Here is a 27,151-nt window from a genome sequence, read left to right as displayed (position 1 = left end):
CAGGAAGTGGTGCTTGAAAAGAAATCCTCACCCCGTGTCCCCACTGTGAAATGGACAGGAGCGACTCCCCTCTGCCTCGACAACCCCACCCCCGGCCTCCCGTGTTTTTAGCCAAGGCTGGGAGGGGGCGAGCGGCCGCGTTCTAGACAAGCTGCCCTGGGACTCGCGCCGGCCGCCCCGGCGCCCGCTCGGCACCCGCGCTTCGGCGACCACGGCTCTGCCCGAAGCGGAGGCTCTGGGGCAGACGTGGGACCCTGACGTGGCAGCCCTGACAAGGGTCAGCGCTGAGAGTGCGGCCCGGACTCGGGGCCGAGCTCGGCCGCGCCCTAGGGCGGGAGGAACCCCGGGTCGCCTCGCGGGCGGGGACCGAGCGGGCGGTCCGGCCAATGGGGCGGCGGGGCCGGCGGGGCGGGGCGGAAGCCGCAGCGCGCCGGATTCCCGGGGCCAGCTTCCGGCGGCTGCGAGTGCGAGCGGCGTGGCGGGGCTTGTAGGTGCGTGGACCCTTGGTTTCTACAACGAGGCGTGGACTGCGTTTACGTTTTCACCTGTGGCTTTAACGTCAGAGACCGGTGCTGTCGTGGAAACTGGTTTGGCTGCCGAAAGAGGCCGCGTAGTTTTGCACGGCCTTGGCCGAGGTCCACGTGGCCAGCTTTCCAGTTCTGAGCCGGGTTTCTGTGCATCCGTGCCTTTTGAAGACCGACCGGGTATTTATATCGATGGGTATTTATGGTTTGATATTAGCGTTGTCACTAATGGCTTACCTGCACCCCTTTTGTATTTGGTTTCTACTTTTTAAACCTTTGGAATTAGTTTTACCCGATTCTTCTCTCCTTATCTGGCTCTTATTCTCGCCGTAAGTTTCCTATTAATTAACTGACACCCAAGAAAGTTACAAAAGTCTCTCCTGGTCCTCCTGTGTTGACCTCGGAGCCCAGGCTTCTATCCTCTCCTTGTGTAGAGACTAGTACTGCAATTTCACAGATTCTGAGTAGAATATTTATTTTCTGGTCCTCAGTGGAGACAGAGAAATTCTACTGATAAAGCCTATCCTCCTTACCACATCAGGGTTTAAATTTGGATCTAAATTTAAACCGTCAGCGCTGGGTATAATGGCACATGCCTATGTTTGTCTCAACTACTTGGAAGGCTGAGGCAAGAAAAATCTCTCCTTTTTTGTAGGGGAGGGTTCTTTTGTTGGTTTTTTGTGTTTTTTTTTTTTGTTTTTTTTTTTTTTATTTTGATTGGGAGAGGTTGGATTTTGGAGTCAGGACTTCTCCGTGTAACTCTTGCTGTCCTGGAACTGACTCTCTAGACCAGACTGTTCTCAAACTCAGAGATCCTCCTGCCTCTTGCTCCCAAATGCTGTGATTAAAGGAGTCCTCCACTATGGCCTGGCACGAGAGAATCTCTTGAGCCCAGGAATTCAGGTCACATATAGGCAAAATAGCGGATCCTCGTTCCTAGATAAATAAGCAGATACCAAAGTCCATTTTACTGCTGAGGCTTAATGATTATCATATCTTGCAAAAGAGAAAAAAGATTTTGGGTAATTTCTCAGAGAAGGCGTTGTATTAGTCTACAGGTTTTTTCATTGGTTGGTTGGGCTTGTTAGAATAATACAGACTGGAGAAGTTATAAAGAGAAGATATTTGCTCTTGCTTATAGTTATGGATTCGTGCAGTCAAGGTGCCCCATCTGATGCATCGCACTAGTTGTTCTGTGACAAAAGAGCCATAGCAAGCAAGCTTCCATCTTGTGTGGCCTTTGTCCCTTATATTTTAAAAAAAAAAAGCAAAACAAGAGGTAAGAATATATGAGCTCCAGGCCAGCCAAGACTCCAGAGTGAGAAAACCTGGAAAAGCAAACAAAAGCTGGGACTGTGACCCATACCTTTGATCCCCACTCTCCACAGGGCAGGCCAATCTCTGAGTTCCAGGCCAGCAATACAGATGAGTTCACAACAACAAAAACTTCCAGGTTTTAATCATGGGTGTTCCACCTTGCTGCCCTCATCTAAACATAGTCATTACCCAGAGCGCCATCTCTACATACCATAGTACATTCTTTCCATCCTCTTTATGCCTCACAGCTTGGTTTAAATACAATACTTAAAGCTTGGAGGGGGCTCAGCCTAGCAGGAGCTGAACCAGCACTCTCTCCTTAGCCTAACTGTAAGCATGTCTGCCTCATTTCACATGCCTTCTTTTCCCATTATCATGGTCATCTTTCCAAGTCTAACCTCCAATTTTTAAGGGTTTTTTTCTCTTTTTTCCAGTTTTGTGTTTTTGTTTTTTTAATTTTATGTGTATGGGTGTTTTACCAGAATGTGTGTGTCCCATATATGTACTTTGTGTCCAGGGAGGCCAGTGAAAAAGGTCAGGTCCCCTGGATCTGGAGTTACGGATGGTTGTTAGCCACCACATGGATGTTCGAATTGAACGCAAGTTCTCTGAAAAGAACAGCCTGAGCTATCTGTCCAGCTCTTGTTTTGTTTTTTTGTCACATGTTTCTCTTTGTGGCCCTAGCTGTCCTGGAATTCACTCCACAGGCCTTATCCTTGAACTCAGAGAACTGCCTGCCTCTCCCTCCTGCTGGGATTAAAGGAGTGTACCACTAAGTGTACCAATAAGCTTTCTCTAGCTCTTGTTTTGTTCTTTGAGGCAGGGTCTCACTGTATATCCCTGGACTGACTGCCTCTGCCTCCTGAGTACTTAGGATCAAAGTCATGCACCACCTTGTCCTGCCAAAAATCCCAAGTTCTAAACGATTCTCCAGATAAAATTGTCACTTGTATAAAAAGCAGTTATAATAAAAATTTGTGGTTTCTACAGCCAGCGGTGCCAGTACCTGCCCCCCAATACTGTAATCCCAATACTTGGAAGGTAACGAGGCTTGCCATGACTTTGAGGCTAGCCTGGGCAACATTGTATGACTGTCTCAAAAACACCAAACGAATGGCTGGAGAGATGGCTAAGCAGTCACAGGCACTTGCTGCTCTTCTTGTGGGCTGGGGTTCCATTACCAGCATCTACGTAGTGGCTAACGACCACTTACAACAGCAGGGCACCCAGCAACCTCTTCTGGCCTCTGGACGCCAGGATCACCTACGGTACACAGGCATGCAGGCATGCTTGTGAAACACCTGTACACATGAAAGTTAACGAAATAAAACACAAAAAAAATTTTCTAAATACATGCATTCTAAAATATCGACTGTGGCTTTCTTTCTACAGGTTTATTTGCTTCTGAATTTCTGCTTTGCAGACAGCAATGGCAGCCCAAGTTCTTGTTATTGGTAGTGGAGGAAGAGAGCACACCCTGGCCTGGAAACTCGCACAGTCGCATCATGTCAGTCAAGTGTTAGTTGCCCCTGGAAATGCAGGCACTGCTTGTTCTGGGAAGATCTCAAACGCTGGTAATTATGTTTCCAGATGGGGAGTAGTGGTTAATATTTGTTGATAATAAGTGATAGCTCCCATATGCTCTTTAATGGGATATATTTGTATCTAAGTTTGAATGCATTCTCTAACTTTGCATCTTTAAAGCAGTAACATGAATTCTCATTGTGTGGGGTAAATATAAGGTTTATTTTAAGCCACTGTGATTGAAAAGCTAACATACACAATGTAGATTTAAGGTATTTTATGCGTATTTTTGTAAATGAAAAGTTGAATGAGGCTGTCAGATGTGAATGGTTTCATTAAGGATCAGTTCATAAACTGCACTGAACAGTTTGCAGGACTTAGGTTAAAACTCAAGCTTCTCACCTTGCCTTTGCAAAGTTCTGTCTTGTTTCATCTTGTTTACACAATAGCCAATGTGGCATAGCATATTTATAGAGAGAATCCGGAAAGCCAGAAATAATAAGAAAATGCCTCCTTTTCTGAAGTGCTTTATCTAGAGACAGGGTATTGTGTCTGTTTATGTGTTTGCAGTTAAGGTTTTGGGCCATACCCATTAGAATCACCCGGATTTTCATAAGTTAAGGCATTTGCAGCAGCTGAGGGAGGGTGGGTGCGCCCTCTCGTTGCCTCTGCACGGATATGGTTAGTTACACTGGGGCAATGTCTTTGGATGGAGAAGCTGCCTTCCTCTGGACAGGCAGGAGAGTTTTCTCACATGGAATCATTATTGCCTTCTTTGCTTAAACAGTTCTGCCTCAAAGACCCTTCCCAGCTCAACCACAACTACTTTCCCAGTTTGCCTTAGAGCAACTTGTTGATATTTGCTTTTGTTTATATATTTATTAACTAGTATTCATGCAGTAGATTATAAGTAATCTAAGATTGAGGGTACTAGTTTAACATATTAATTGCAGAGTTTATCACAGTACCTAGCACATAGTTAGTATTCAGTTCTTGAAGACGTTTTAAAAAAACAAGTTTCTAACTGTATTTTCTATGTTTGTCTGTTTACTATGTAACCAACACGGTGACAAGGACAGTTAGTGTTTTAATGTCAGGGAGTCACTCAGCTGGCTACTGAGCTTTATTTATTTAGCCTAATGCACTATTTGGAGTTTCTAATTGTGAAAATTGTTAACTAACTGTACCAACAAAAGCAAAACCAACAGTTAACTTAGTTTTTAACTACCTTAGTAAGGGTCCTGTTTAGTTTATTTGGTTAACTGAAGATATTTTTGCACATGTGTGAGTTTACATTCTCTGCTTACAGCTGTCTCCATCAATGATCACTCTGCCCTTGCTCAGTTCTGCAAAGATGAAAAGATTGAATTGGTGGTTGTTGGACCAGAGGCCCCTCTGGCTGCAGGTAAAGTTCACTTCTCACTGTTACACCGTATGCAGTATCTGCAGAAGTTTAGAGATCATTGCATCCAATTCATTTGTGGTGGAAGATTTGTAATAAAATACATTGGAAGAGGAGCTGTTCGCCCCTTCAACTTTAATCATAATTCATATTTAGTCTAAATCCCTAGACAGACCATGGATTGCCTAGATATCTGTTTGCTTCTGTAGGGATTGTTGAGGACCTGACCTCTGCAGGAGTACGATGCTTTGGCCCCACAGCACAGGCAGCTCAGTTAGAGTCCAGTAAAAAGTTTGCCAAAGAGTTTATGGACCGACATGGAATCCCAACCGCACAGTGGCGAGCATTCACCAAACCTGAAGATGCCTGCAGCTTCATTATGAGGTGGGTGAAAGGCAACCTTAAATGTAAAGTCACTTTCATATTGAAAATACAATGTTTAAGCTAGTGTGGTAATGGCCTTTATTTCCAGCACTTGGAAGGCAGTGGCAAGCAAATCTGAGTTTGAGATCAGCCTGGTCTATAGAGTTGAGTTTCAGGACAGCATAATTAATTATGAAAAAGATATTCTAACTAAAATAGTTTTCTTTTTCAACACTAAAGTAAGATGGGATTCTTCAACACTTAGGAGGTAGAAGCTGAAGATCAATTGAAAGCACAACTGCTGCATGGATCCAGTTTCCAACCAACAGAAGAAATTTTTTTAAAGCCAAGGGTTCTCTGTGCTATCCCTGAAAGAACCTTGTAGATTAGATGTTGATGTCCTCACTGTTGAGTTAAGCGGAAATGCATATTGTTCTACAACTGACTAACACAGTGATGTTACAAGATCTTAAACTCATGGCGGTCCTCCTGCTTCAGTTTCCCAAGGCTGGGATACTCAGGGGTTTGGTTGGTTGGTTTTGTACAGGCTTTGTTTGTTTGCTTGCTTGCTTTTAGATTTTTTTATTTTTTTATGTATGAGTCTTCTGCCTACATGATGGCCTCATGCCCACAAATGTGAGAAGAGGACTTAGATCCTCTGGAGTTCTGAGCCACTATGTGGGTACAGGGAATCAAACATGAGTCCATTAAGTGTCCTTCCCTCCTGCGTGTGGAAGAATGTTGAGAATTAGTGAGTTTGTAAGCACATGCCTTTTCTCCCCCGTTATTCTTTCCCTTGGTGTTTTCCTTTCAGTTGGGTCTTCCTTTTTTTTTAATCACTTTTTTATTGTGTGTACAAGACTTGACACTTCTCAGAAGAGAGCTTGTAGGAGTCAGTTCTCTCCTTCCATCATGTAGATTCCAGGGATCTAGCTCAGGTCCACCACCTCATAGACCCAAATTCATTCTTTATTCATTCTTCGTCCTACAGGGTTCTTTGTTTTGTTTTGTTTTGTTTTGGGGGGGAGGTCCTATGTGGTCCTATGTAGCCCTGGCTGTCCTGGAACTCGCTCTGTAGATAAGTCCTCAACCTCAAGAGATTTATCTGCCTGTGCCTCCCAAGTGCTGGGACTAAAGGTGTGTGCTGTCCCACTGGTCCCTACAGAGTGTTTTAAACAGTGAGTATTACTACCTAGTAACAGAGGCTTTGTTACTTTCTTTGGTTAAGCTTCCTTCCAGATCCCCAGGCCCATTACATTGTGTTCTAGAAATGGTCTGTGGGTGTCTGCCAGTGTTATTTTCACACAGCAGTGTCTTTTATGAAAGTGAGATTCTCTGCTTTGTATCTTAAAGATTATTTCATATCTGCTCTACAAATTTGCTTGGGTTTTTTGTTTGTTTGTTTTTGTTTTTTGTTGTTGTTTTTAGTGATTCTTCCTTATATGGCCTCACTATATGTGAGAAAAGCATAAGTATATGTGCTATATGATCAACATAAAAGAATGTATAAGAAAAAATCTTGGCAGAAAGTACCTGGAGTGATATTCTTCTGTGTACGTTTCCATTCTGCTAAGGCATATGCTACAGATGACAGAACACTGGAGCTATGTGTGTTGTGAGAGTTTAGTGGGTAATAAAGCTTCCCTGTCTTCACAGTGCCAACTTTCCTGCTTTGGTTGTGAAGGCCAGTGGCCTCGCAGCTGGGAAAGGGGTGATTGTTGCAAAGGACAAATCGGAAGCCTGCAGAGCTGTACAGGAGATCATGCAAGTAGGTGGATACTTCTGGAAGATTCGTTCTCTTGTCTATGACAAATGTTTGCAGGCTTACAGAGTGGGCTGCAGGTGCCACACACTGGAAGGTAGTTTTCATTGTACTGGTGCCCGTCTCTAGAAAATGCTAGGACAGAACTACACCAATTTCTAAACCATGACTCATTCTTTTGAAGTGACTTCTAACAGCTTAGTGTCTGCTGCAGAAAGTACAGTCTTCAGCCAAGGGACTTACATATCAGTCTCCAAGCAGCCATGAGAACAAAAGACATTTATCCCATGTTTCAAAGTAGAACAGTGAGGGAATACAATGTTTCTTTCATAATCCATATTGATGATTATGACTTAACCTCTTAGAGAAATTTTCACATACACAGTTTTATATAATTTTGTGGGCAAAGCTACCTGACCATATTTAGGAATAAAGATGAAGTGATGATCATAAAGCTGTCAGCAAAGTATCAGAAATGTGTCCGTAACATCTTTCAGTTGAGCTCTACCTGCTGCCACATTAAAACCCAGAAAAATTCCTGTTACGTCTTCAGGCAAGAAAGCTTTACAGTGCTCTTGTATTTCATGGCTCAGATGGAAAACAGTTCTGTCAGTTGACTTACTAAATACTAAAAGTTTAAAATTTACTAAGCCTTTTACTTTGTATAACTAGGAGAAGTCTTTCGGAGCTGCTGGGGAAACGGTTGTTGTAGAAGAGTCTCTGGAAGGGGAAGAAGTGTCTGTACGTATAGCCATCTCTTTGCCTTTAATTCCATTTGCTCTGGTGGCTTCCTCAGAGCATGAACCCAGCAGCTTCAGAGGATTCACTCACACCCGAGATTCAGAGGAACAAAAGTATGTGGTCTCTCGATCGTCCCCTAGGTCAGCGGCTCTCAGCCCTCCTAGCACTGACCTTCTAGGACAGTTCCTCATGTGGTGGTGACCCCTAGACATAAAATTATATTGTTGCTGCTTCACAACTGCAACTTTGCTACTGTTATGAATTGTAATGTAAAGATCTGATACTCAGAATATGTGATATGCAACCCTTTTCAAAGGGTCACACCCCACAGGTTGAGAACCATTGTCTAGAAGTTGGTGGGGACACTTGGATTAATCACATTGCAGAGGTTCTGTATGTCTCACATACACTTGTTAAACAGGAAGTGCTCCTTACACACAGTGTGAGCGCCTGGTGCTCTCAACAGCAGGAAGGGTGATCTTTGTCCTGGGGGAAAGCTTTGTCCGTAGGTTGTTACTCATGGCAGCCCCTTTATAAGTCGGGCATCCACGGGTTCCTGCCATGTCTCATGGAATTGTTTTACACGTTTTCTTCAGAAATGAGAGCTTTTCCTCTCAGATATTTAGTGTAGATATTTAGTAGACTGACTTGTCTTCTCCACAGTGTCTCTGCTTCACTGACGGGAAGATGGTGGCCCCAATGCCCCCAGCACAAGACCATAAACGACTGCTGGATGGAGATCAGGGCCCCAACACAGGGGGAATGGGAGCCTACTGCCCGACACCTCAGGTACTGTGCACCAGCATCTGACTGTCAGGTAGACGTTCTCCTGGTCTGTAATAACCGCTTCTGAGGAACTAACAGCCATCTAGTGTGGAAATACTATGAGGTCTGTGTCCCCTCCCAACTTGTGTATACCCTTATTTTAATCCCTTGAGACCTTTAATTTTTCTCTTCCTCTCTCAATACAGTGCACATAAAATGAATATGTATATATAATGAATTGAGATCCAGGACAGGCCATAATTGTGCCCTCTGTACTTGATACTGACAGGCAGTATTCCCAATTTCTGGATAAAAAAGAAATCTGTATTAGCCAGATGCAGCGGTGTACACCTTTAATCCCAGCACTTGGGAGGTAGAGGCAGGTGGATCTCTGAGTTTGAGACCAGCTTGATCTGCAGAGTAAAGTTCTAGGACAGCCAGGGCTACAAGAAAAACCCTGTCTTGAAAAAGACAAAAAAGAAATCTCCATTGTTGAAATAGAATGGATTAGCACTCTAGAAACTCACCCAATTCTTTTCATTGCTGATAATCATTTTTATTTGTGCTACTATCATACTATTTGTGTACTTTCCTTGATTAAAAGATTAGTAGCACACGCCTTAAATCCTGGCACTTGTGAGGCAAAGAACTCAAATCTCTGAGTACAAAAACAGCCAGGGCTCCATGCAGAGGCCCTGACCCAAAACAGCAAACGCAAGCATCTTTTATAGTTTTGATACAACTTTTTAATTGAGGCCTGATTGCCTCAATTAAATTTACAAAGTCTATCCAAAAGATACGTAGGCTTAAATTTTTGCATAGAATGTACTAGAAGGATACACTAACGAGAAAACCTTTAACTTTAGCATTATGTCTGAGGACATTTTGAGTGAGCAACTTTAAGCCCTGTTGTGGTGAAATAGTGATTGTCACTGATCTACTTGACAGGAAGTTAGCCGGCCTGTACTTGACATCATTTCCCAGGCTCAGAGCATTACTATTTTGATGTGTTTGGTGAAGTGTTGGGGAGAAGGGAAAGTAGACAGACACTAACATTTGCCACAAATGTGTCCTTGAATATGAGACATGTTTTGTTTTGTGTTTTTAGACAGGGTCTCTCCATAGCCCTGGCTGGTGTGGAACTCTTTATGTAGAGCAGGTTGACCTCCCAGGCCTTAGGATCAGAAGAATACACCTCCACACCCAGCCTGAATGATTTAAGAAACAAAACAGTTATATTTAAATGTTTGTGTGTGCTCCCAGGTTTCTAAAGATCTGTTACTGAAAATTAAAAACACTATTCTTCAGAGAACAGTAGATGGCATGCGGCAGGAGGGTGCGCCTTACATAGGTAAGCAGGCTGACACAGATAATCTGTATAGTAACTTTCTACTTTTGCTGGGACTTGTTTTCTCTTTTTCTAATCATAAAAAATGTTTAGAATTGGAAGCTTCTATTCTAGGACTGGAATTGTAGCTCAGGTGGTAGGATGCTTGCCCACCATGCATGAAGCCCTGGGTTCTATCTCTATTAATTAGGAATGGTGGGGCATATCTGTAATCCCAGTATCTGGGATATGGAGGTAAGAGGGACAGAAGTTCAAGGCTATTCTCAACTTCAAAATGGGTTCGAGGCCAACCTGAGATACATGAGACTGTTTCAAAAAACAATTTATATTCTGAATTTTATAGTTATAATGCATGTTACTACTACATCATTATAGAATTCCTTTCTCTAATTTTTTTTTTTTTTCTTTTTTAATAAAGGAGTTCTCTATGCTGGTATAATGTTAACCAAAGACGGCCCAAAAGTTTTGGAGTTTAATTGTCGTTTTGGTGATCCAGAATGCCAAGTGGGTAACAATAAATAAAATACTGCCTGGTATGGTGGTGCATGTTTTTGAGCAGAGGCAGATGGATCTTTGAGTCCCAGGTAGCCAGGTTTAAAGACACTGTCAGTGATGGTAATAGTAATATTAGTAATAACAATAGTAATCATAATTATAGTAATAATAATAATAAACAACTACCTTTTAGAAGAAAACTACTGTTTTATTCTTAGTTTTATCCGCCTTGATATAATTGCTTTTGAGAAACATTTGTTAGTATCCCAATGAATATAATAGATAAATAAAGGGACTACTATTAAAAGTCCATCTCATCCACCATACTGACTCTGTTCTTCCAGGTAATCCTCCCTCTTCTTAAGAGTGATCTCTATGAAGTGATTCGGTCCACCCTAGATGGCCTGCTGAGTGAGTCTCTGCCTGTTTGGCTAGAAAACCACATTGCCCTGACTGTTGTCATGGCGAGTAAAGGGTACCCCGGAGCCTACACCAAGGGTGTGGAGATCACAGGTGAGTAGCAGTGAATAAGAGTTGGGTTACAAGCAGCTGCCGCTTGTTGCCTTTCCTGCACCAGGAAATGTGAGGAACCTAAACAGGTTTGCAGTATGATCCCATTGCAGCCTTGCACTTCCGTCCTCCCGGATGCTGTGAGATTCAGCTTGTTAGTATGAGTAAGATTTTAAAGACAGTACAGTGTGCTGGAGAGTGATTCTGTGGCAGAATTCAAACTTCAAGAGGTCTAGTGTTTCCCCCTCACCATCTTTTTCTAACAGGCATGAGGTATCTGGTTAGATGGCATTAAATCTACTTATAATGAAAATGAAATTCCAGGTAAGTTGTGCTGTCCAGCCAAAGACCTCTGTGGTTCCTAGCATGCTGTTATGTAGCCTTCAGTAGTTCTCAAATACTTGTTTTGTTTGAGAACTATATTTTCTTGCCCAGCAAAGTAAGCAAGAAGTCTGTCACCTTGTATTTTCATACAATCAGGAACTATTTGCTTTTGAAAAGAATTGATGAAGCTGAGAAGTTTAACAGTGATTCCAGTGAAACAGTGTTGGGCATTGCCAACAAGCATAAAGTTACTTGTGCTAGGTGGCAGTGTATTCAGAATACTAAGAAATCTTGGACAGCACACTGGAGACAAGAGATGAGAGGCAGCTGTCTCGGTAGCTGGCTGTTTGACATGTTAAGGAAATAGTCCAGTTTCCTTTTAAGCCTCTTGTGAAGAAAAAGTAACCATGTGTTTAAGTCTCGCCCACTTCAGGTCTTTTTTCTCTCCCTCACTGAAACCTTTGCTCTGTTTTTTGTTACTGTTGTTATTGTTGTTTCTCCCCAGAAACTGCAATTTTAAAGTAAGCCCCATAGCACAGGATGAAAAATTATCTCAGAACCTCTGTTGCCAGGCATGGTAGAGTACGCCTTTAATCCTGGGACTTGGAAGGCACAGGCAGGAGGATCACTAAGTTTGAGGCTGGCATCCTCTAGATAGTGAAGACCCTGTCTTTTTTCGCTATGCTTTCTACAGGGTTTGCTGAGGCCCAAGCTTTAGGGCTACAGGTCTTCCATGCAGGCACTGCTCTTAAAGATGGCAAAGTGGTGACCAGCGGGGGCAGAGTCCTCACAGTGACAGCCATCCAGGAAAATCTTGTGTTAGCCCTTGACGAAGCCAGGAAGGGACTCGCAGCTATAAAGTTTGAGGGAGCAGTCTACAGGAAGGACATCGGCTCCCGCGCTGTGGCCTTCCTCCAGAAGCCCAGGTAAAGGTTCCCTCTGAGGCTCCCAGGCACAGGCTCAGAGCTGACCTACATGACTGGGGAGGAAATTCTGCTAGCCCTGTGCTAAGTAGTCTTGTATTCTTCTTACCTGTGGAGCTGGCTGGATCTTGGTCTGTATTTTGTTTGAATCTAAACTATATAGGCTGAGATAAGAAGGGCATCTCAAATTTAGTAAGACCTTACATATCGCCCACCCCACCCCCCAAAAAAAAGGATCACAGTAGCATTTGAATAAATGGAAAACTCCTCTTGGCAATCCTTATCTTTGAAAAGCTTGTCAAGATTACAGTGACAGACTGCTATCCCTTGAGTTACTATGTAGTTTAGACATTCGTGAGCTCAGATCAGCTCCTGGTTTGTCCCTTCATCTATTTATTACCTGAATACATGTTAAATCCCTTAAACTGTTGTTTGCCATGAGTGTTTTGATTTTTTTTAAGAATATCACATATCAACGTTTTTCATTAGTTATTCACTGCATGTGTGTATGTATGTATGTATGTGTGGTGTGTGTGTTTTGCCTGTGTTGTGAGGTATGTGTATGTGCACCACATGTGCCTGGTGTCCTCAAAGGTCAGAAGAGGACATGGGGTCCCGTGGAACTGTGCTTGGTTTTGAGCTACCATGTAGGTGCTAGAAACCAAACCCAGATCATCAGCAAGAGCAGCAAGTACTCTCAATCACTGAGCATCCCTCTCAAAAAGTAATTGTTAGCTTAAACTACCATGAGGGAAAGACAATTTTTTAAACCCTTTGGTAAGAAATACTATGCCAGACTTTTGGTTTCTTGCTTTAAAATTACAAGAACTCAAATTCTCTACCATAAGACACTCAAGTTTGGCTTTTTTTTTTTTTTTTTTTTTTTCAGACAGTCTCACTGTGACCCCCCTGGCTGGCCTGGAACTGGGAGGGATCCAGTGGCTTGCGTTACTGTGCTCAGCCTGAGACTTAAGTCTTAAGTGTAGTGTGAGTTTTTCAAGATGAAGAAAGTGAGATGTCGCAGTGCCAGTGGTAGGGCTGTGTCCTGCACAAGGGGCTGCATCTGCAGGCACCCAGCAGTCCTTCATCTGTCACTGCTTCACAGTCAGCCAGATGCTCACCTTTGCAGGGGAGACTACTGAATTCTCAGTGCCATGCCCAAGCTTGACTTCTACAGGACAGTTTCGTGCTTTTGTAAACCAGTCTTCAGTTGTGTTTTTACTACCCTCAGCTATGAGAACTGATAGAGCAATATGCTGAGACAGTAAGAACTCATTTGGGATTTTAGTGTTATTTTTACAGAATTCTTAACAATCCTAATTTCCTAATTCCAGGTGTGTGTGTGTGTGTGTGTGTGTGTGTGTGTGTGTGTGTGTGTGTAATTTGGTTCTGGCATTTCCTTTCTACTCACACTGGAGTTGACCCAAGAGTAGATGTGGTAAAGTATTCTGTTTGAAAGTAGAAGAGGCTAGATGGATCTGTGTTAGTTCAAGGCCAGCCTGGTCTACAGAGTGAGTCCAAGACAGCCAACGTTACCCAGAAAAACCCTGTCTTGAAAAACAGAAGAGGCCAGGTGAGGTTCTCACCTGTAATATCAGTGCTGGGAAGCCTGAGGCTGGGGTGTTCGGAGTTTGCTGCACAGGAACAAAACGAACAAAACAGAACAGTCGTCTGCAAGTGAGAGTCAGGATGGGGCGTTCCCGAGTGCACACAAAAGTTTCCAGTTTACAAGGTGAGAAAAGGTGGACGGTGATGATGGCTGCACAAAATTGTTCCCCACAGTTGAACAATATACTTAAAAGTGGCTACTGTGCACAGTGGCGCACTCCTGTAACCCAGCATTCAGGGAGGCAGAGGCAGGAAGATGTCTTGTGAGTTTGAGGGCAGCCTGGTCTACAAATAGAGTCCAGAACAGCCAAGGGTGCACAGAGAAAATAAAAATTAAAATTAAAGAAAATAAAAATTAAAGAAAAGACCCAAGACACTGCATATTTTCTTACAATGTAGAAAGATCCAGGAGGGGAAGAAGACTGGGAATCCAAGATCACCCTCAGCTGCAGAGCAAGCTTGAAGCCCACCTGTGTCAAAATGTGCTTAATTTTAAAAACTGTGTATTTAACAGCTGTTGGAAGTACCTCTGCAAGAAACATAATCAGATTAAAACTGTCAATAGAGGCAGTCAGACCAACCTGTGAGGACAGTAGGCATCCTTCAGCTCCCAGCTCCTGCTCTAGAGTCTGAGGTGTGCACAGGCACTGAAAACCAAATGTCTCCTACTTTTTCCCTTTCCATATGTGTGTGTGTGTGTGTGTGTGTTCCTATGTGTGTATGTGCACATGTAGAGGCCTGTGGTTGATATGAGAATCATTTTTATTCTTCTACCTTATCCTTTGAGAGTGTGTCTCAATCAGACTCAGCTCTCTAGTTTGGCTAGTCTCTGTAGCCAGCTTGCCTTGGGACCCCACCATCTCCCACTTTCCCAGCCTGGAATTTCAGGCACGTAGCCATATCCATCCTGCATTCCTGTGGCAAGTGCTTTAACCACTGAGCCATTTCCCTAGCCCTTATGTTTTTTCCCTGATGATGGTCATGGTGGTACACACCTCTAATCTCAACAGAGACAAGCAGATCTCTGAGTTCAAGGACAGCAATGCCTGCATAGAGAGATGCTCCCAAATAATAATAATTTTCCATGGCATTAAAGTGATATCTCAGTTTTCATTTTTGTCTCCTTAGGGGCCTGACTTACAAGGAATCTGGGGTAGACATTGCAGCCGGAAATATGCTGGTTAAGAAAATTCAGCCTTTAGCAAAAGCCACCTCCAGACCAGGTAAATTAGACCCTGTACTCTGCTAATAATTCTGAATTGATTTGGGCCTTATATTTAGCTGAGGGAAGTGTCTCAACTTAACTGCTAGATTTCCTCTAAGTTATTCTTAAGCCAAGCACATGGTCCCCTGCCGTCTTGATCAGTTCTCTGTGCCCCTGATGCTCTCTTCCCACTCTCAAAAAAGGTAGCTCTTACATCAGTGTTGGTCAGGAAGAACCAGTGCCAAGTTCGTGGTCTCGTCAGTTAAAATGCAACAAGTCATTTGTTTTCAACAGGCTGCAGTGTTGACCTTGGAGGCTTTGCTGGTCTTTTCGATCTGAAAGCAGCTGGTTTCAAGGATCCTCTTCTGGCCTCTGGCACAGATGGTGTTGGGACTAAACTGAAGGTAACCAGACACTTGGAATGAAATGCTTTGTGAAAGAGAAAAGGAAATTTGTCTTTCAAACAAATTTTATGTTTATCAAATAGCTATTTTCTGAACACACATGAGCAGAAGAGAACCATGGCCACGAACCATTTCTCTTTACGATATAGCTCAGGTACACATTTTAGACAACAGCGCTAGAGTTGCACTGGTGGAAAGTTTTAGAGAAGAGGAGCACTGCTTAGCTTGTCTGAAGGTCGCTTTTGTCCTGAGGTGTTCTAGGCCAAAGTCAGTGGTGTTTGCTAACCGACAAGGTGAAAGGTGGAGCTTATTATCTGCATTGTCGTTTATATTCTACAGATCGCCCAGCTCTGCAATAAGCATGGTACCATTGGTCAAGATTTGGTCGCGATGTGTGTAAATGACATTCTGGCACAAGGAGCAGAGCCCCTGTTCTTCCTAGATTACTTTTCCTGTGGAAAACTTGACATCAGTACAACTGAAGCTGTTGTTGCTGGGATTGCTGAAGCCTGCAGACAAGCCGGCTGTGCTCTCCTGGGTATGACCCGTTGGCCAGGACGTCCTCTGTGCTGCCTGTCAGTCATGTAGAATGTAAATGTGATGTTGTCAGGGCGGGTGGAACAGACTTTACATCACAAACAGGGCCATGAAATGTAGATAAAACCACCTGCATTCATCTTACCGGTTGCCATCTCATGATCCTGAGCTGCCACGCAGGCTTGTCTTTCTCCTCTGTCCATCTCCATGTTTCTCAAGAGCCTCACTGAGCAGGTTTAGGCCTTTCTCCTCCTCACTGGGCCTGAAATTGCTTATGTTAAACTATAGTTTTCCTCAGAAGTGAAATAAAGAATAAAATGTAGCCTGGTGGTCAGAGCACTTTTAATCCCACCACTTGGGAGGAAGAGGTCACAGGATCTCTGTGAGTTCAAGGCCAGCCTGGTCTACAGAGCTATTTCCAGGACAGCCAAGGTCACACACACACACATGCACACACAACCCTATCTAAAAGGAAAAACAAGAATTAAATGTAACCTTGGTTTTATAGACATAATGTTTAACCATATATGAGGGATTTTTGGTTTTTTGTTTTTTTGTGTTTGTTTTTTCTAAAGATTTATTATATATATATACAATGTTCTGTCTTCATGTACACCTGCATGCCAGAAGAGGCCACCAGATCTCTTTAGATGGTTGTGAGCCACCATGTGGTTGCTAGGAATTGAACTCAGGACTTCTGGAAGAGCAGCCATTGCTCTTAACCTCTGAGCCATCTCTCCAGCCCGAACTTTTGTTTTATTAGGTAGACCAAGAAACAAAACTATACTATTACATTTCAGGGTTGGTATACTGGTGTATGCCTATAATTCTAGCACTTGGAGACGGAAGCAAAAAGATTGCTAAGAGTTTGAGCCAGCCTGGGCTACATAACAAAACTCATTGTTTCAATGGAAAACATATACGCTGTATCTTTAGACAAATCAGGTCTCAATGCCAAAAGCTGCCTTTAACTATGTTTACAATTCATTGCCTAGGTTGGCATCTGCTGCCTCCCTCTATTGTCGTGTGATGTGAATGCAGGACTATGCTGTGGGTGCGGGCATTTAAAGTGAGGCAGCTCTGTACCCTTACCTGGATGGTGGAGTAATTGTAAAACTAAGGGCTGGAAACCTGGCTCAGCACTTCAGAGCACTTGATCCTTTTCCAGAGAGCCTGGGCATGGTTGCTAGAGCCCACATATCAGCTGGCTGTAGCTCCAGTTCCAGGGAATCAGTATCCTCTTCTGTCCTCCATGGGCACCAGTCATGCACATGGTACATGCAGGGAAAACATGATATGTGTAAAGTGTAAAAACTCAAACATGGGGCTGGAGAGGTGGCTCAGAGGTTAAGAGCACTGACTGCTCTTCCAAAGGTCCCGAGTTCAACTCCCAGCAACCACATGGTGGCTCACAACCATCTGTAATGAGATCTGGTGTCCTCTTGTGTCATGCAGGTGTATATGTAAGCAGAACTCTGTATAAATAATAAATAAATAAATTTTAAAAATAACCTCAAACATGAAACTACTTGTAAAATTATACACTGTAGAATGTTTTCAAATCCAGCTGAGCATCCTTGGGTAGAGTGCTTTGACCGTGTAAGGCCAGCGGAGGCATTATCCCATCACTGTTCCTAGGTGTTAGCACTCTCCCTAGAAACCAGGCAGCAAGTAGAGCACAGGCCTAGCTTCACATTGATTATTGTGTTCAGTGTGGCTCCGGTCACTGTTGAGCAGACTCCTACGGATCACGGGGTGTCTCTGTCCTTGTCTTTCCAGGTGGGGAGACCGCGGAGATGCCAGACATGTACCCGCCTGGCGAGTATGACCTCGCTGGCTTTGCTGTTGGTGCGATGGAGAGAGACCAGAAGCTGCCTCGGCTAGAAAGCATCGTCGAAGGGGATGCTGTAATTGGAGTAGCTTCATCTGGTCTTCACAGCAACGGCTTTAGCCTCGTGAGGAAAATTGTGGAGAGATCCTCGCTCCAGTACTCCTCTCCAGCACCTGTTGGTTGTGGTGATCAGACTTTAGGTAAGCTGACTCTTGCTTGGAGAGTAAGCAGTCACTTCAGGGACAAACTGTGATCACCTAACACTGGAAGGCTTGCACTGCCCATCGGTTTTCTTCCTAGGTGACTGATGTTCTGTGCAAGGTCACATTGTTAATTTCGGAAGGGTTTTTTTGTTTTGTTTTGTTTTGTTTTAGTTTTTAATGTTTGGGTTTCACGTGTGTGGACTAAGTTTTTGTGTTCTGTCTCCAATCCTCAGGGGATTTACTTCTGACTCCAACCAGGATCTACAGCCATTCACTGCTGCCTGTCATACGCTCTGGGCGTGTCAAAGCTTTGGCTCACATTACTGGAGGCGGGCTGCTGGAGAACATCCCCAGAGTCCTCCCCCAGGAGCTTGGAGTAGATGTAGGTAAGCTGGTGTCTGGAGAACATCCCAGAGGCCTCCCTTGGGAATTTAGAGTACATGTAGGCAAGCCCACCAAAGGAAAGTTCTGATTTAGAAGACAATGTGGAAGGGAAAGAACATGTACCGTAGGTAGTGAGTATGTGCATGATTGTACATGGAAGATTTTTGTTGGTGGTGGTTGATTTTGTTTTTGAGACAGGGTTTCTCTGTGTAGTCCTAGCTGTTCTGGAACTAACTTGCTCTCTTTCTCTACCTCTCTTTCTCTTTTAAGGCCAGGCTGGCCTTAAACTCAGAGATTACCCTCTGCATCTGAGATCACAGGCATGCGCCTCTGCGCTTGGCTCATTTTTTAGTTAGACATAATCTCACTGTGGTCCAAACTAGTCGTCTCACTGTATCATCAAGGCTGGTCTCACTGTGTTGTCTAGGCTCACCTTGAGCCTTCTGTCTCTGCTTCCCTGTGGATTGGAGGCATTTCCCATGTCTTAGCTTACATCTTTTTCTGTAAGTTCTTCAGAAAAGCTTCTGTGCTGAAATCAGAACTTGGCCCCCACTTGCTTCTTATTTAATGTAGTGTCAGAGTGCACTCTTCACAGTGGCACCGTTTCTTATGGAAGAGTATAGCATTTTATCCATGTGCTGCTGTTCAGTTTCACATTGCTGTTGGTTTCTGACCATTGGGGTCATGGTGAGCATTTGTTATGACTGAATCTTATGAACTCTCTCAAGTTCATAATGGAATTAATAAACCTACTGAGGGCTGGAGAGATGACTCAGCAGTGAAAAGCGCTTGTTGCTCTTGCAGAGGACCCAGGTTCATTTCCCAGCACCCACATGGCTGCACACAACCGTCCCTAACTCCAGTTCCAGGGGGTCTGACCCCCTTCTGAACAGCAGGGCACATGGTACATGTATGGCACTTGCAGGCAGAATCAAAGACCCGACTGGGGAAAAGACTATAGGCGTGCTGCATTTTCAAAACTGCTTTTACAAACTGATTACCAGGCCAGGCGTGGTAGCCCACACTCTTAATCCCTGTACTCTGGAAGCAGAGGCAGAAGAAGCTCCATATGAGCTCAGCGCCAGCCTTAGCTACATAGTGAGTTGCAGGTCAGATAGCACTATAGGATGAGACCCTGTTTCAAACAAACAAAAACCAGTTATCATATAGATAGGCTAAGTAGGAGGAACCAATAATCAACTGTCATCTAGTAAAAGCTCACTTCTGGTCTGAAGACATGGCTAAACACGTGTTCTTGCATAGGACCTGGATTCCATTCTCAGTACCACATGGCAGCTCACAACTATTTGTAACTCCAGTTCCAGAGGCTCTGCTGTCCTCTTCTGATTCCCAAGAGCATCAGGCACACATGTGGTATGCATACGTACGTACGTACATGCAGGCAGGACACTCATAGACATTAAATAAAACATGGATCTAGAAAACACCTAGTACAGCATGGAAGGAAGGGTTCATTTCATCTTATGATGCTCGTGTCATAGTCGTGACAGGGCTGTCACAGCAGGAACTCCAGGCAGATCTGGGAGGTAGTAACTGAATCAGAGGCCATGGGAGGGTGCTGCTAAACTGGTTTGTTCCCTGTGGCTTGCTCAGCTTGCCTTATCCCACCCAGGACCACCAGTCCATGGGCAGCACCTCACTCAGTGATCTGGCCCTCACATCTGTCACTAAAAATAAGCCTCACAGGCTTGCCTACGATCAAATCTTACAGAGGCATTTCCTCAGTTGTGATTCCCCTTCTCAGATCAATCAACTTGTGTCAAGGTAACAGAAAACAAAAAAAAAAAAAAAGACTTAAACAGAACAAAAACTAAATTCTCTTTCTTAAGAGTCATCCTAAATAATTCAGTGTAGTTTTTGTAAATCAAATTCTATAAGCTGTACACCAAAAGTTATCCATGTTACTTTATTATTGAGGAATTTTGTGCCAGTGTCTATAACTAAGCTGTTACCTAATGCATCCGAGAAGCATTTTGATGAATTGCCTGTGACAAAGGAGGAGCTAGCTGCAAGTCATCTCAGAGCCTAAATTAAAGAGGGGGGGAAGGTTAAAGGGATGAGATATTATTAGAAAACCTCTGTGCCCTCTGAGTAGTTCTGCATGGTGTTCAGGGGACATCTTGTCATCACTGAGACTCAGCTAACCCTTCTCAAAGGTGCATGCCAGTCTCTACGTCACCAGCTCCTAGCACATCTAAACCGCTGGGAGGTTATGAAGATCCAGTAAGTTCAGGAAGCATAGATCCTGCCTTCTCTTGTCAGAACGTGACTGAAAGGACCCCTGACCTTCTACTTGACACAGAAGCGGGCTGGCTGGGGCTCCCGTGTTCTCTGTGTGGGACGGTCGATTAATCGGGTGACTCTTCTTGTTCTCAGATGCCTGCACCTGGAGAGTCCCCAAGGTCTTCTCATGGCTACAGCAGGAAGGACAGCTCTCCGAAGAAGAAATGGCCAGGACATTCAACTGTGGAATCGGAGCTGCCCTGGTGGTGTCAAGGGACCAGACAGAGCAGATTCTGCGGGACATTCGGCAGCACCGGGAAGAGGCCTGGGTGATAGGTAGTGTCATCATGTGTCCTGAAGGTAACAGCTCCTTGGCTTTGGCTTATGATCTTGACTATGACCTCGCTCTGCACCTCAAGCTCTGCACCCTTTCTTCCAGCCATCACCATAGCATTTGTCTTTATAGACAATCTGGCTCATCTACCCTGGTGCCAGACGCATCTGTTTCCACTTTGGAACCTTGACATCTCTGTCATGGTCCTGCCTCGAGGTTTAGCTCAACATACATTAGTGAGTGAACACCCTGATCTGGTCTGTACATTGGTCAGAACCCTGTCAGAACTTAATGGGTGGCAGACAGATCCATTCACATAGCTGACAATGTCAGCGCTCACTGACCTTGCTTCTGTTTGCTTTTCTACTTCCTGCTGTGTAGGTTTTGTTTTCAGGCAGGTTTGGACAGTAACACCTTCAACTTAAGCGGTAGTACAAGGCCCTCCCTTTCTCAAAACAGCTTCCCCTGCCAGTGTTGAATGGCCTTGCTGGGCCACAAGCCTCCCAGGAAGGCAGGATGTCTGGCACTATGTGAATAGGCTCACTGGGAAGGTTGCGGGGTTGGGGAGAACACAGGCAGTGCTGTATGTAGCTGTGCTTTGCTGTGCTTTGCTGTGCTCCGCTGTGCTCAAGTATTCTATAATTCTTAGCGGAAGCAGCAATTAGATTTGTGTTCTTTTTTTTTTTTTTTTTTTAATTTATTTTATTTTGTGTGCATTAGTGTGAAGGTGTCAGATCCCTTGGAATTGGTGGTATAGACAGTTGTTAGCTGCCATATGGGTGCTGAGAATTGAACCCGGGTCCTTTGGAAGAGCAGACAGTGCTCTTAACCACTGAGCCATCTCTCCAGCCCCAGATTTGTGTTCTTAAAAGTGAGAAATGGGGGCTGGAAAGATGGCTCAACGGTTAAGGGCACTGACTGCTCTTCCAGAGGACCCAGGTTCAAAACCCAGCACCCACATAGCAGCTCACAACTCTCTATAACTCTAAACATCTCACACTCATATAGACATACATGCAGGCAAAGCAGCAATGCACGTAAAATAAAGGTCAATGTAAAGAAAAGTGAGAAATGGTAAATGTTTTTTAGTTCCTGTATATTTTTCTTTCAGAATAAAATACAATGTTCTAAAGTTTCTTTTGTTTTTCTGTTATTCCTATTAATTCATAGTTATTCTTATTTATGCATATAAATGAAGGTTCTCCTCGTGTCAGAGTCAAGAATCTGATTGAAACCATGCAAATAAATGGGTCAATGGTGGCAAATGGCTTCCCAAAAAGTAACTTCCCTGCCCAGCAAAAGAAAGCAAGAGTGGCTGTCTTAATATCTGGAACAGGTAAAACTTCTCCCCAGGTGGAGCTGCAGAGCTCTCCCCACTACCCTTCTCACAGACGGAGGGAAGACCTTGGGCAGTAAGAGCCTGGGGTGGTGAAGAGAATTTAAGGAGACAGCAAGGGCTGCGAAGCAGTGCCCATCTTAGGCCAACTCCTGAGCTTAAAGCCAGCCTCATCCACATAGTGAGCTCCAGGCCAGCCAGGATACACTGAGACCCTGCCTTCAGAAACAGGCTGGAAGGTGGCTCAGAGGTGAAGGCACTGGCTGCTCTTGCAGGTGACCTGGGTTCTGTTCCTGGCACCCACAGGATGACTCACAACCACCCCTGACTCTAGGTCCAGGATATCTGACACCCTTTTCTTCTGAACTCTGGGCACAGACACATACATGCATGCAAGCCAACCACTCACATAAAATTTTGAAAGCTTAAAAACAAAATGTAACACAGAAGGATGAGGAGTCCACCTGTTTTGTATCTTGATGGGTGAAAAACACTTAAAAGTTGAAGTAATAATCACATATATTCACCTTCACCGTGTTCTTAAAAGTGAGAGTGGTAAATGTTATTAACCTGGTATTTTAGTTCCTATAAGTCTTACTTTGAGGATAAGATAAATATTCTAAAGCTGTTGTTTATTAAAAGTAAGAACTCTGGGTAGGAGAGATTTGATTCTATCAGTCACCACAGTATAACTCTACTGTTTGCTTTTAGAATTACCACGTAGCCAGTGTGGCCTGGCCTTTCTAGAGGGAGCCACCACACCCAGTTCTGTTTTTCCTCACAAGTGGCATTGCTCTGAACAGTGTGGATAAACAGTTTGTTGTTGAAGCATTTCTTTAGACTATAATCTCAGTGCCATGGCTGCCTTTCAGCTGCTCTTACAATTTAAGTATATTTTAGGCACAAGTTTGTGATTAAAGCAGAGAGGCCATTCTGAGGGGCAAGGGTGCAGTGAGGAGGACTGAGCTTCCAGAAACAGGAGCTCACTTGTTCTTTCCTGCTCTTGCAGGATCGAACCTCCAGGCGCTCATAGACAGCACTCGGGGTCCAGGGAGCTGCTCACATATTGCTGTTGTCATCTCCAACAAGGCTGCTGTCGCTGGCTTAGACAAAGCAGAAAGAGCTGGAATTCCCACCAGGGTGAGTCACTGTGCAAGTGGCCTTCCTGCAGGCTGTACCTGGTGCTTGGGTGGTTTGTTTGATTGGTGCTGGGTGTGCTACTCAGCCACACCTCCAGCCCCTGCACTGTCTGTTCTCCAAGGCTGCGGAAGCACTTTTGCAATTGTGGGACCTCCCAATTTTGGGTAGGTGCTGGGCTTGCTCTTCTGCTTCATCCTGCCTATTCCTCAACCATCCCTCCAGCGGGTACATCTTCATCACTGAAGTGTGGTCTCTGCAGAGGTTGTGTTTAGATTATTAATTTACTTTCTCTTTTCCTATTGTAGGTAATCAATCACAAATTATATAAAAATCGTGCTGATTTTGACAATGCAGTTGACCACGTCCTGGAAGAGTACTCTGTAGACATAGTCTGTCTTGCAGGATTCATGAGAATTCTCTCTGGTCCTTTTGTCAGAAAATGGGATGGTAAGCAAACAGTCCTCGCCCTCGGGATGTCAACGTGGAGTGTAGTTAGTTCCCTTTCCTTGGGCTCAGAATGTGCCCACACAGTGATTTACCAAGCAGTTCACTCAGCTGTCGGGCTGGCTGTCACTAACCGCTGCCAGACACTTCACTGTCAGAGAAGTATCAGAATACTCTTTTCCATGTTTGGAGACAAGGAAAAGTGATTCTTTGGCCACACGTGTAGCCATAGTCCTGAGGGTGAGGCGGGAGGACTAAAGTTGAAGGCCAGTGCGCTCATATGCTCATATGGGGCACACAAACGCTAAGTGTCAGAAGGGAGAAAAGATGGGGGATGATCCTTTATCTCCCAAGATGGGGAGACCGGGGCAGGGGTCAGCCTTGATGTACTCAGTTTAAGGCCAGATCGAAATATAGAGCAAGACCCTGTCTCTAAAGACCAAGGGCCAGCAGCTGGGGAAGTTCTCAGTGGTTGAGAGCATTTTTACTCTTGCAGAGGGCCTGAGTTCAATTCCCAGAACCACTACTCACAGCTCACAGCCATCTGTAATTCCATTTCCAGGGCACCCACCTTCTGGCCACTTCAGGTACCAGGCACATTTATGGTATACAGACATACATGAAAATAAAACTTCCATAAAAGAAAATAATATAAGAAAAAAAAAAAACAGACCAATAGCTAGAGGTTTAGTTCTGTGGTAGAGCATGATCATGTGGCATGTACAAGGTTCTGGTACCACAAAAAGAAAAATAAAGAGTCATGCTCTCCTATATAACACACAGATGGCATGGAAAGCCTGTTGCTGAACATGCATCAAACTCTCCATTCTCTTTACCTTTTCCCTTGCACCTTGTTTAGTTACTTTGTGTGCGTGGGCTGGTGGACTGCCTCCCATGCCTGTGATAGTTAGAGGGCACTTTGTAGGACTATGTGGATCCTGGGGATTGAACTCAGTTCAGCAGGCGTGGTGGGAGCTCAGACTGCGACCAGGTGTCATCATTTTTCTGCACATATTCAGGGCACTTCCCTCCAGAGTTTATTTTTTAAGGTAAATGTAGTTGATTGCTTGTTCCTTTAACAGAATAGACAGGAGCTAAAATTTCTGACTGCTGCTTTGTTGCTTTCTAGGGAAAATGCTCAACGTCCACCCATCCTTGCTCCCTTCTTTTAAGGGCTCAGATGCACATGAGCAAGTCCTGAAAGCTGGGGTCACAGTTACCGGGTGTACCGTACACTTTGTGACTGTAAGTGTGGCTTTTCCTACCAAACTTTTGTCTCTAGTGTCTGGGTGCAGACTACACTGGCTAGAAAGCGAGGTTCCAAACATTTGCTTCCTTTTCCAGGAAGATGTAGATGCTGGACAAATCATCCTCCAAGAAGCTGTCCCCGTGAAGAGGGGGGACACTGTTGCAACTTTGTCAGAGAGAGTCAAAGTTGCAGAGCACAAGATCTTTCCCACAGCCCTCCAGCTGGTGGCCAGTGGGGCTGTGCAGCTTGGAGAAGATGGCAAGGTCCACTGGGCCAGAGAGCAGTGACGCCGCCTGACTAGGGAGTGGACCCAGTGCTGAGAGGAGTGTGGCTGTTTGCTTGATGCCTTTTCATCGTGGCCCTGACTCAAACTAAAATACCTGCCAGAAAAAGACTTTAGTGCTTACCCATTGCCATTTTTTAATAAACAGATTGACTAAAGCAAAGCTTATTTAGCAAATTTTAAGACATCCAGAAGTGGGAAGGTACAAGGCACATCCATATGAACCCAGAGGAGTTTGCATGCTTACTGCCTACAAGGCTTCACATTCTCAGAGGTATGTGAACAAGCTGTGGCCACACCCATCCCAAAGGCAGCCAGCCATCTTGAAGTGCTGAACGTAACAAGAGCCCAGCCTGCACAGCTGTATTCCTCACCTAAGGTACCTGAAGACTGGTGGAATCCTGCACTTAAGAGGCAGAGACAAGCAGATCTGTGTGATCCAGCCTGGTTCAAGGACAGCCAGGCCTACACAGAGAAACCCTGTCTCAAAAAAGGGGGTGGGAGGGTGGGAGATGGAGGGAAATGTCTCAGCTACAAGAAAACAGAGACCTGCCTCCCTGATCACTGCCTCTGATGCAGCCAGGGCACCCCAGGCATGTGCCAGTCACCATCATCACCCCTTTTCTTTTCCCTCAGATGGTTCTAAGCGTCGTTAAAACAGTGACTAGGTCTGGAGAGTTCTCATCACAGTTAATGCTCCTGTCTTGTGCAGTGTTAAGGGACAGATGGGAGACAAGGAAATGCTTTGGGTTAGTGAAAGCACATACTTAGAAACCAGTACAGGAAGTCAGTGTGAACCTCTAACCTGAGAAATTTAAAGGTTCAGTTTGACCCTCTATACTGCAAGGTTAGTACGCTAAATAGATTACCATTCTAGCTCTACTTCATGCTCTGAAGGGCCATTGTCCCTGTAGTTGATCCCATGTCTCAGAAAAGAATTCATGTGTCTGCAATGTCTGCTTGCCTGCAACCAAAACAGACCTTAGAATAGCAGGGACCAACCAAGCAAGGTGGTACATGCCTGTAATTCTAGCACTGGGGAGGCAGAGGGAGGTGGATCGTTGTTCCAGGATATTCTGGTCTGCAGAGCGAGTTCCAGGACAGCCAAAGCTACACAGAGAAACCCTGTCTCAGAAAACAAACAAACAAACAAAAAAGCAACTCCTTTATCAAGTTCTAAAAAGGATTTGGGATGACACCCAGACATGAAATACACTAATGGGCATTCTCCAGCCCGTACGATTAAAAACAATGATGACAACATGGCATTCAGTGCTGCACACTCCCATTAGTCTAGTTTACAAGGGAAAGGTGGAGTTTGGTAACTAAAGGTCTGTGTGAATTTGAGTTAGGCCAGCTAACCCTGCCTCAAAAATAAATTCAAGTCACTGTTAACTACTTTCCATCCTGCATTGGACAGTTTTTCTTAGCACAGAAAGAAAACAATGATTATATTGTTTATAACTTTAAAAATTGAGGGCCTGTTTCTGCCTCCAAAAGTAGATAGAGTGATCTAAAAATATATCAGTTCATGTACAAGGCTTTGTACAGTAATTCCCACAAAATCTGAGGCAATGATTACTTCCTCCTGTGTAAAATACAACAAAGTAGCATTTGTCTCATATTGCTATTGTAAGGATTTAGAAACTAAAGCCCTCACCTCAGAGGCATACCTTTAAAGCTGAATGACTGATTAGAACCTCCTGATTATGCAGAGTTAGAATGCTATAGAGCCAGAACATTGCCAAGTGGTAGTGACACACGCCTGTGATCCCAGCACTCACTCCACCCCAGAGTCAGAGGCAGGCAGGTCGGGGCTGCACAGAGAAACCCTTTCTCAAAAACAAAACCAAGTTATCTTGGGTGGCTTTTAGTTAGTAGTTAGTTTCTTTTAAAGCCATTCATTTGTGACCAGTGTCTATGAGCTCAAGCAAAGCCTTTAAATTGTAGTC

At 44.3% G+C, this 27,151-nt stretch overlaps 1 protein-coding gene across 3 annotated transcripts; it reads left to right on the top strand.

Moving 5' to 3' along the window:
* The first annotated feature begins 402 nt into the window (after positions 1–402).
* On the top strand, positions 403–25,362 carry Gart (phosphoribosylglycinamide formyltransferase, phosphoribosylglycinamide synthetase, phosphoribosylaminoimidazole synthetase). Of its 3 annotated transcripts, none has more exons than XM_021628634.2 (22): positions 403–491; positions 3,234–3,415; positions 4,675–4,770; positions 4,977–5,151; positions 6,787–6,898; positions 7,565–7,633; positions 8,297–8,422; positions 9,662–9,749; positions 10,165–10,250; positions 10,586–10,754; positions 11,770–12,001; positions 14,735–14,829; positions 15,105–15,214; positions 15,554–15,752; positions 17,531–17,782; positions 18,019–18,171; positions 20,567–20,773; positions 21,946–22,083; positions 23,093–23,223; positions 23,529–23,670; positions 24,797–24,912; positions 25,012–25,362. In XM_021628634.2, exons 2-22 carry the CDS (start codon positions 3,271–3,273, stop codon positions 25,201–25,203), a joined length of 3,033 nt encoding a protein of 1,010 aa, XP_021484309.1. In that variant the 5' UTR covers positions 403–491; positions 3,234–3,270; the 3' UTR covers positions 25,204–25,362. The 3 variants fall into 3 exon arrangements, with proteins under 3 accessions (XP_021484309.1, XP_021484305.1, XP_021484297.1); XM_021628630.2 differs by having other exon boundaries at positions 480–720; XM_021628622.2 differs by lacking the exon at positions 403–491 and adding an exon at positions 568–704.
* The last annotated feature ends 1,789 nt before the right edge of the window (positions 25,363–27,151 follow it).

This window comes from Meriones unguiculatus, chromosome 17 (genome assembly GCF_030254825.1).
Source record: "Meriones unguiculatus strain TT.TT164.6M chromosome 17, Bangor_MerUng_6.1, whole genome shotgun sequence".
Taxonomy (NCBI): domain Eukaryota; kingdom Metazoa; phylum Chordata; class Mammalia; order Rodentia; family Muridae; genus Meriones; species Meriones unguiculatus.
The sequence above is the reverse complement of the archived record's forward strand: the minus strand, read 5'-3'. Positions and strand labels throughout refer to the sequence as shown.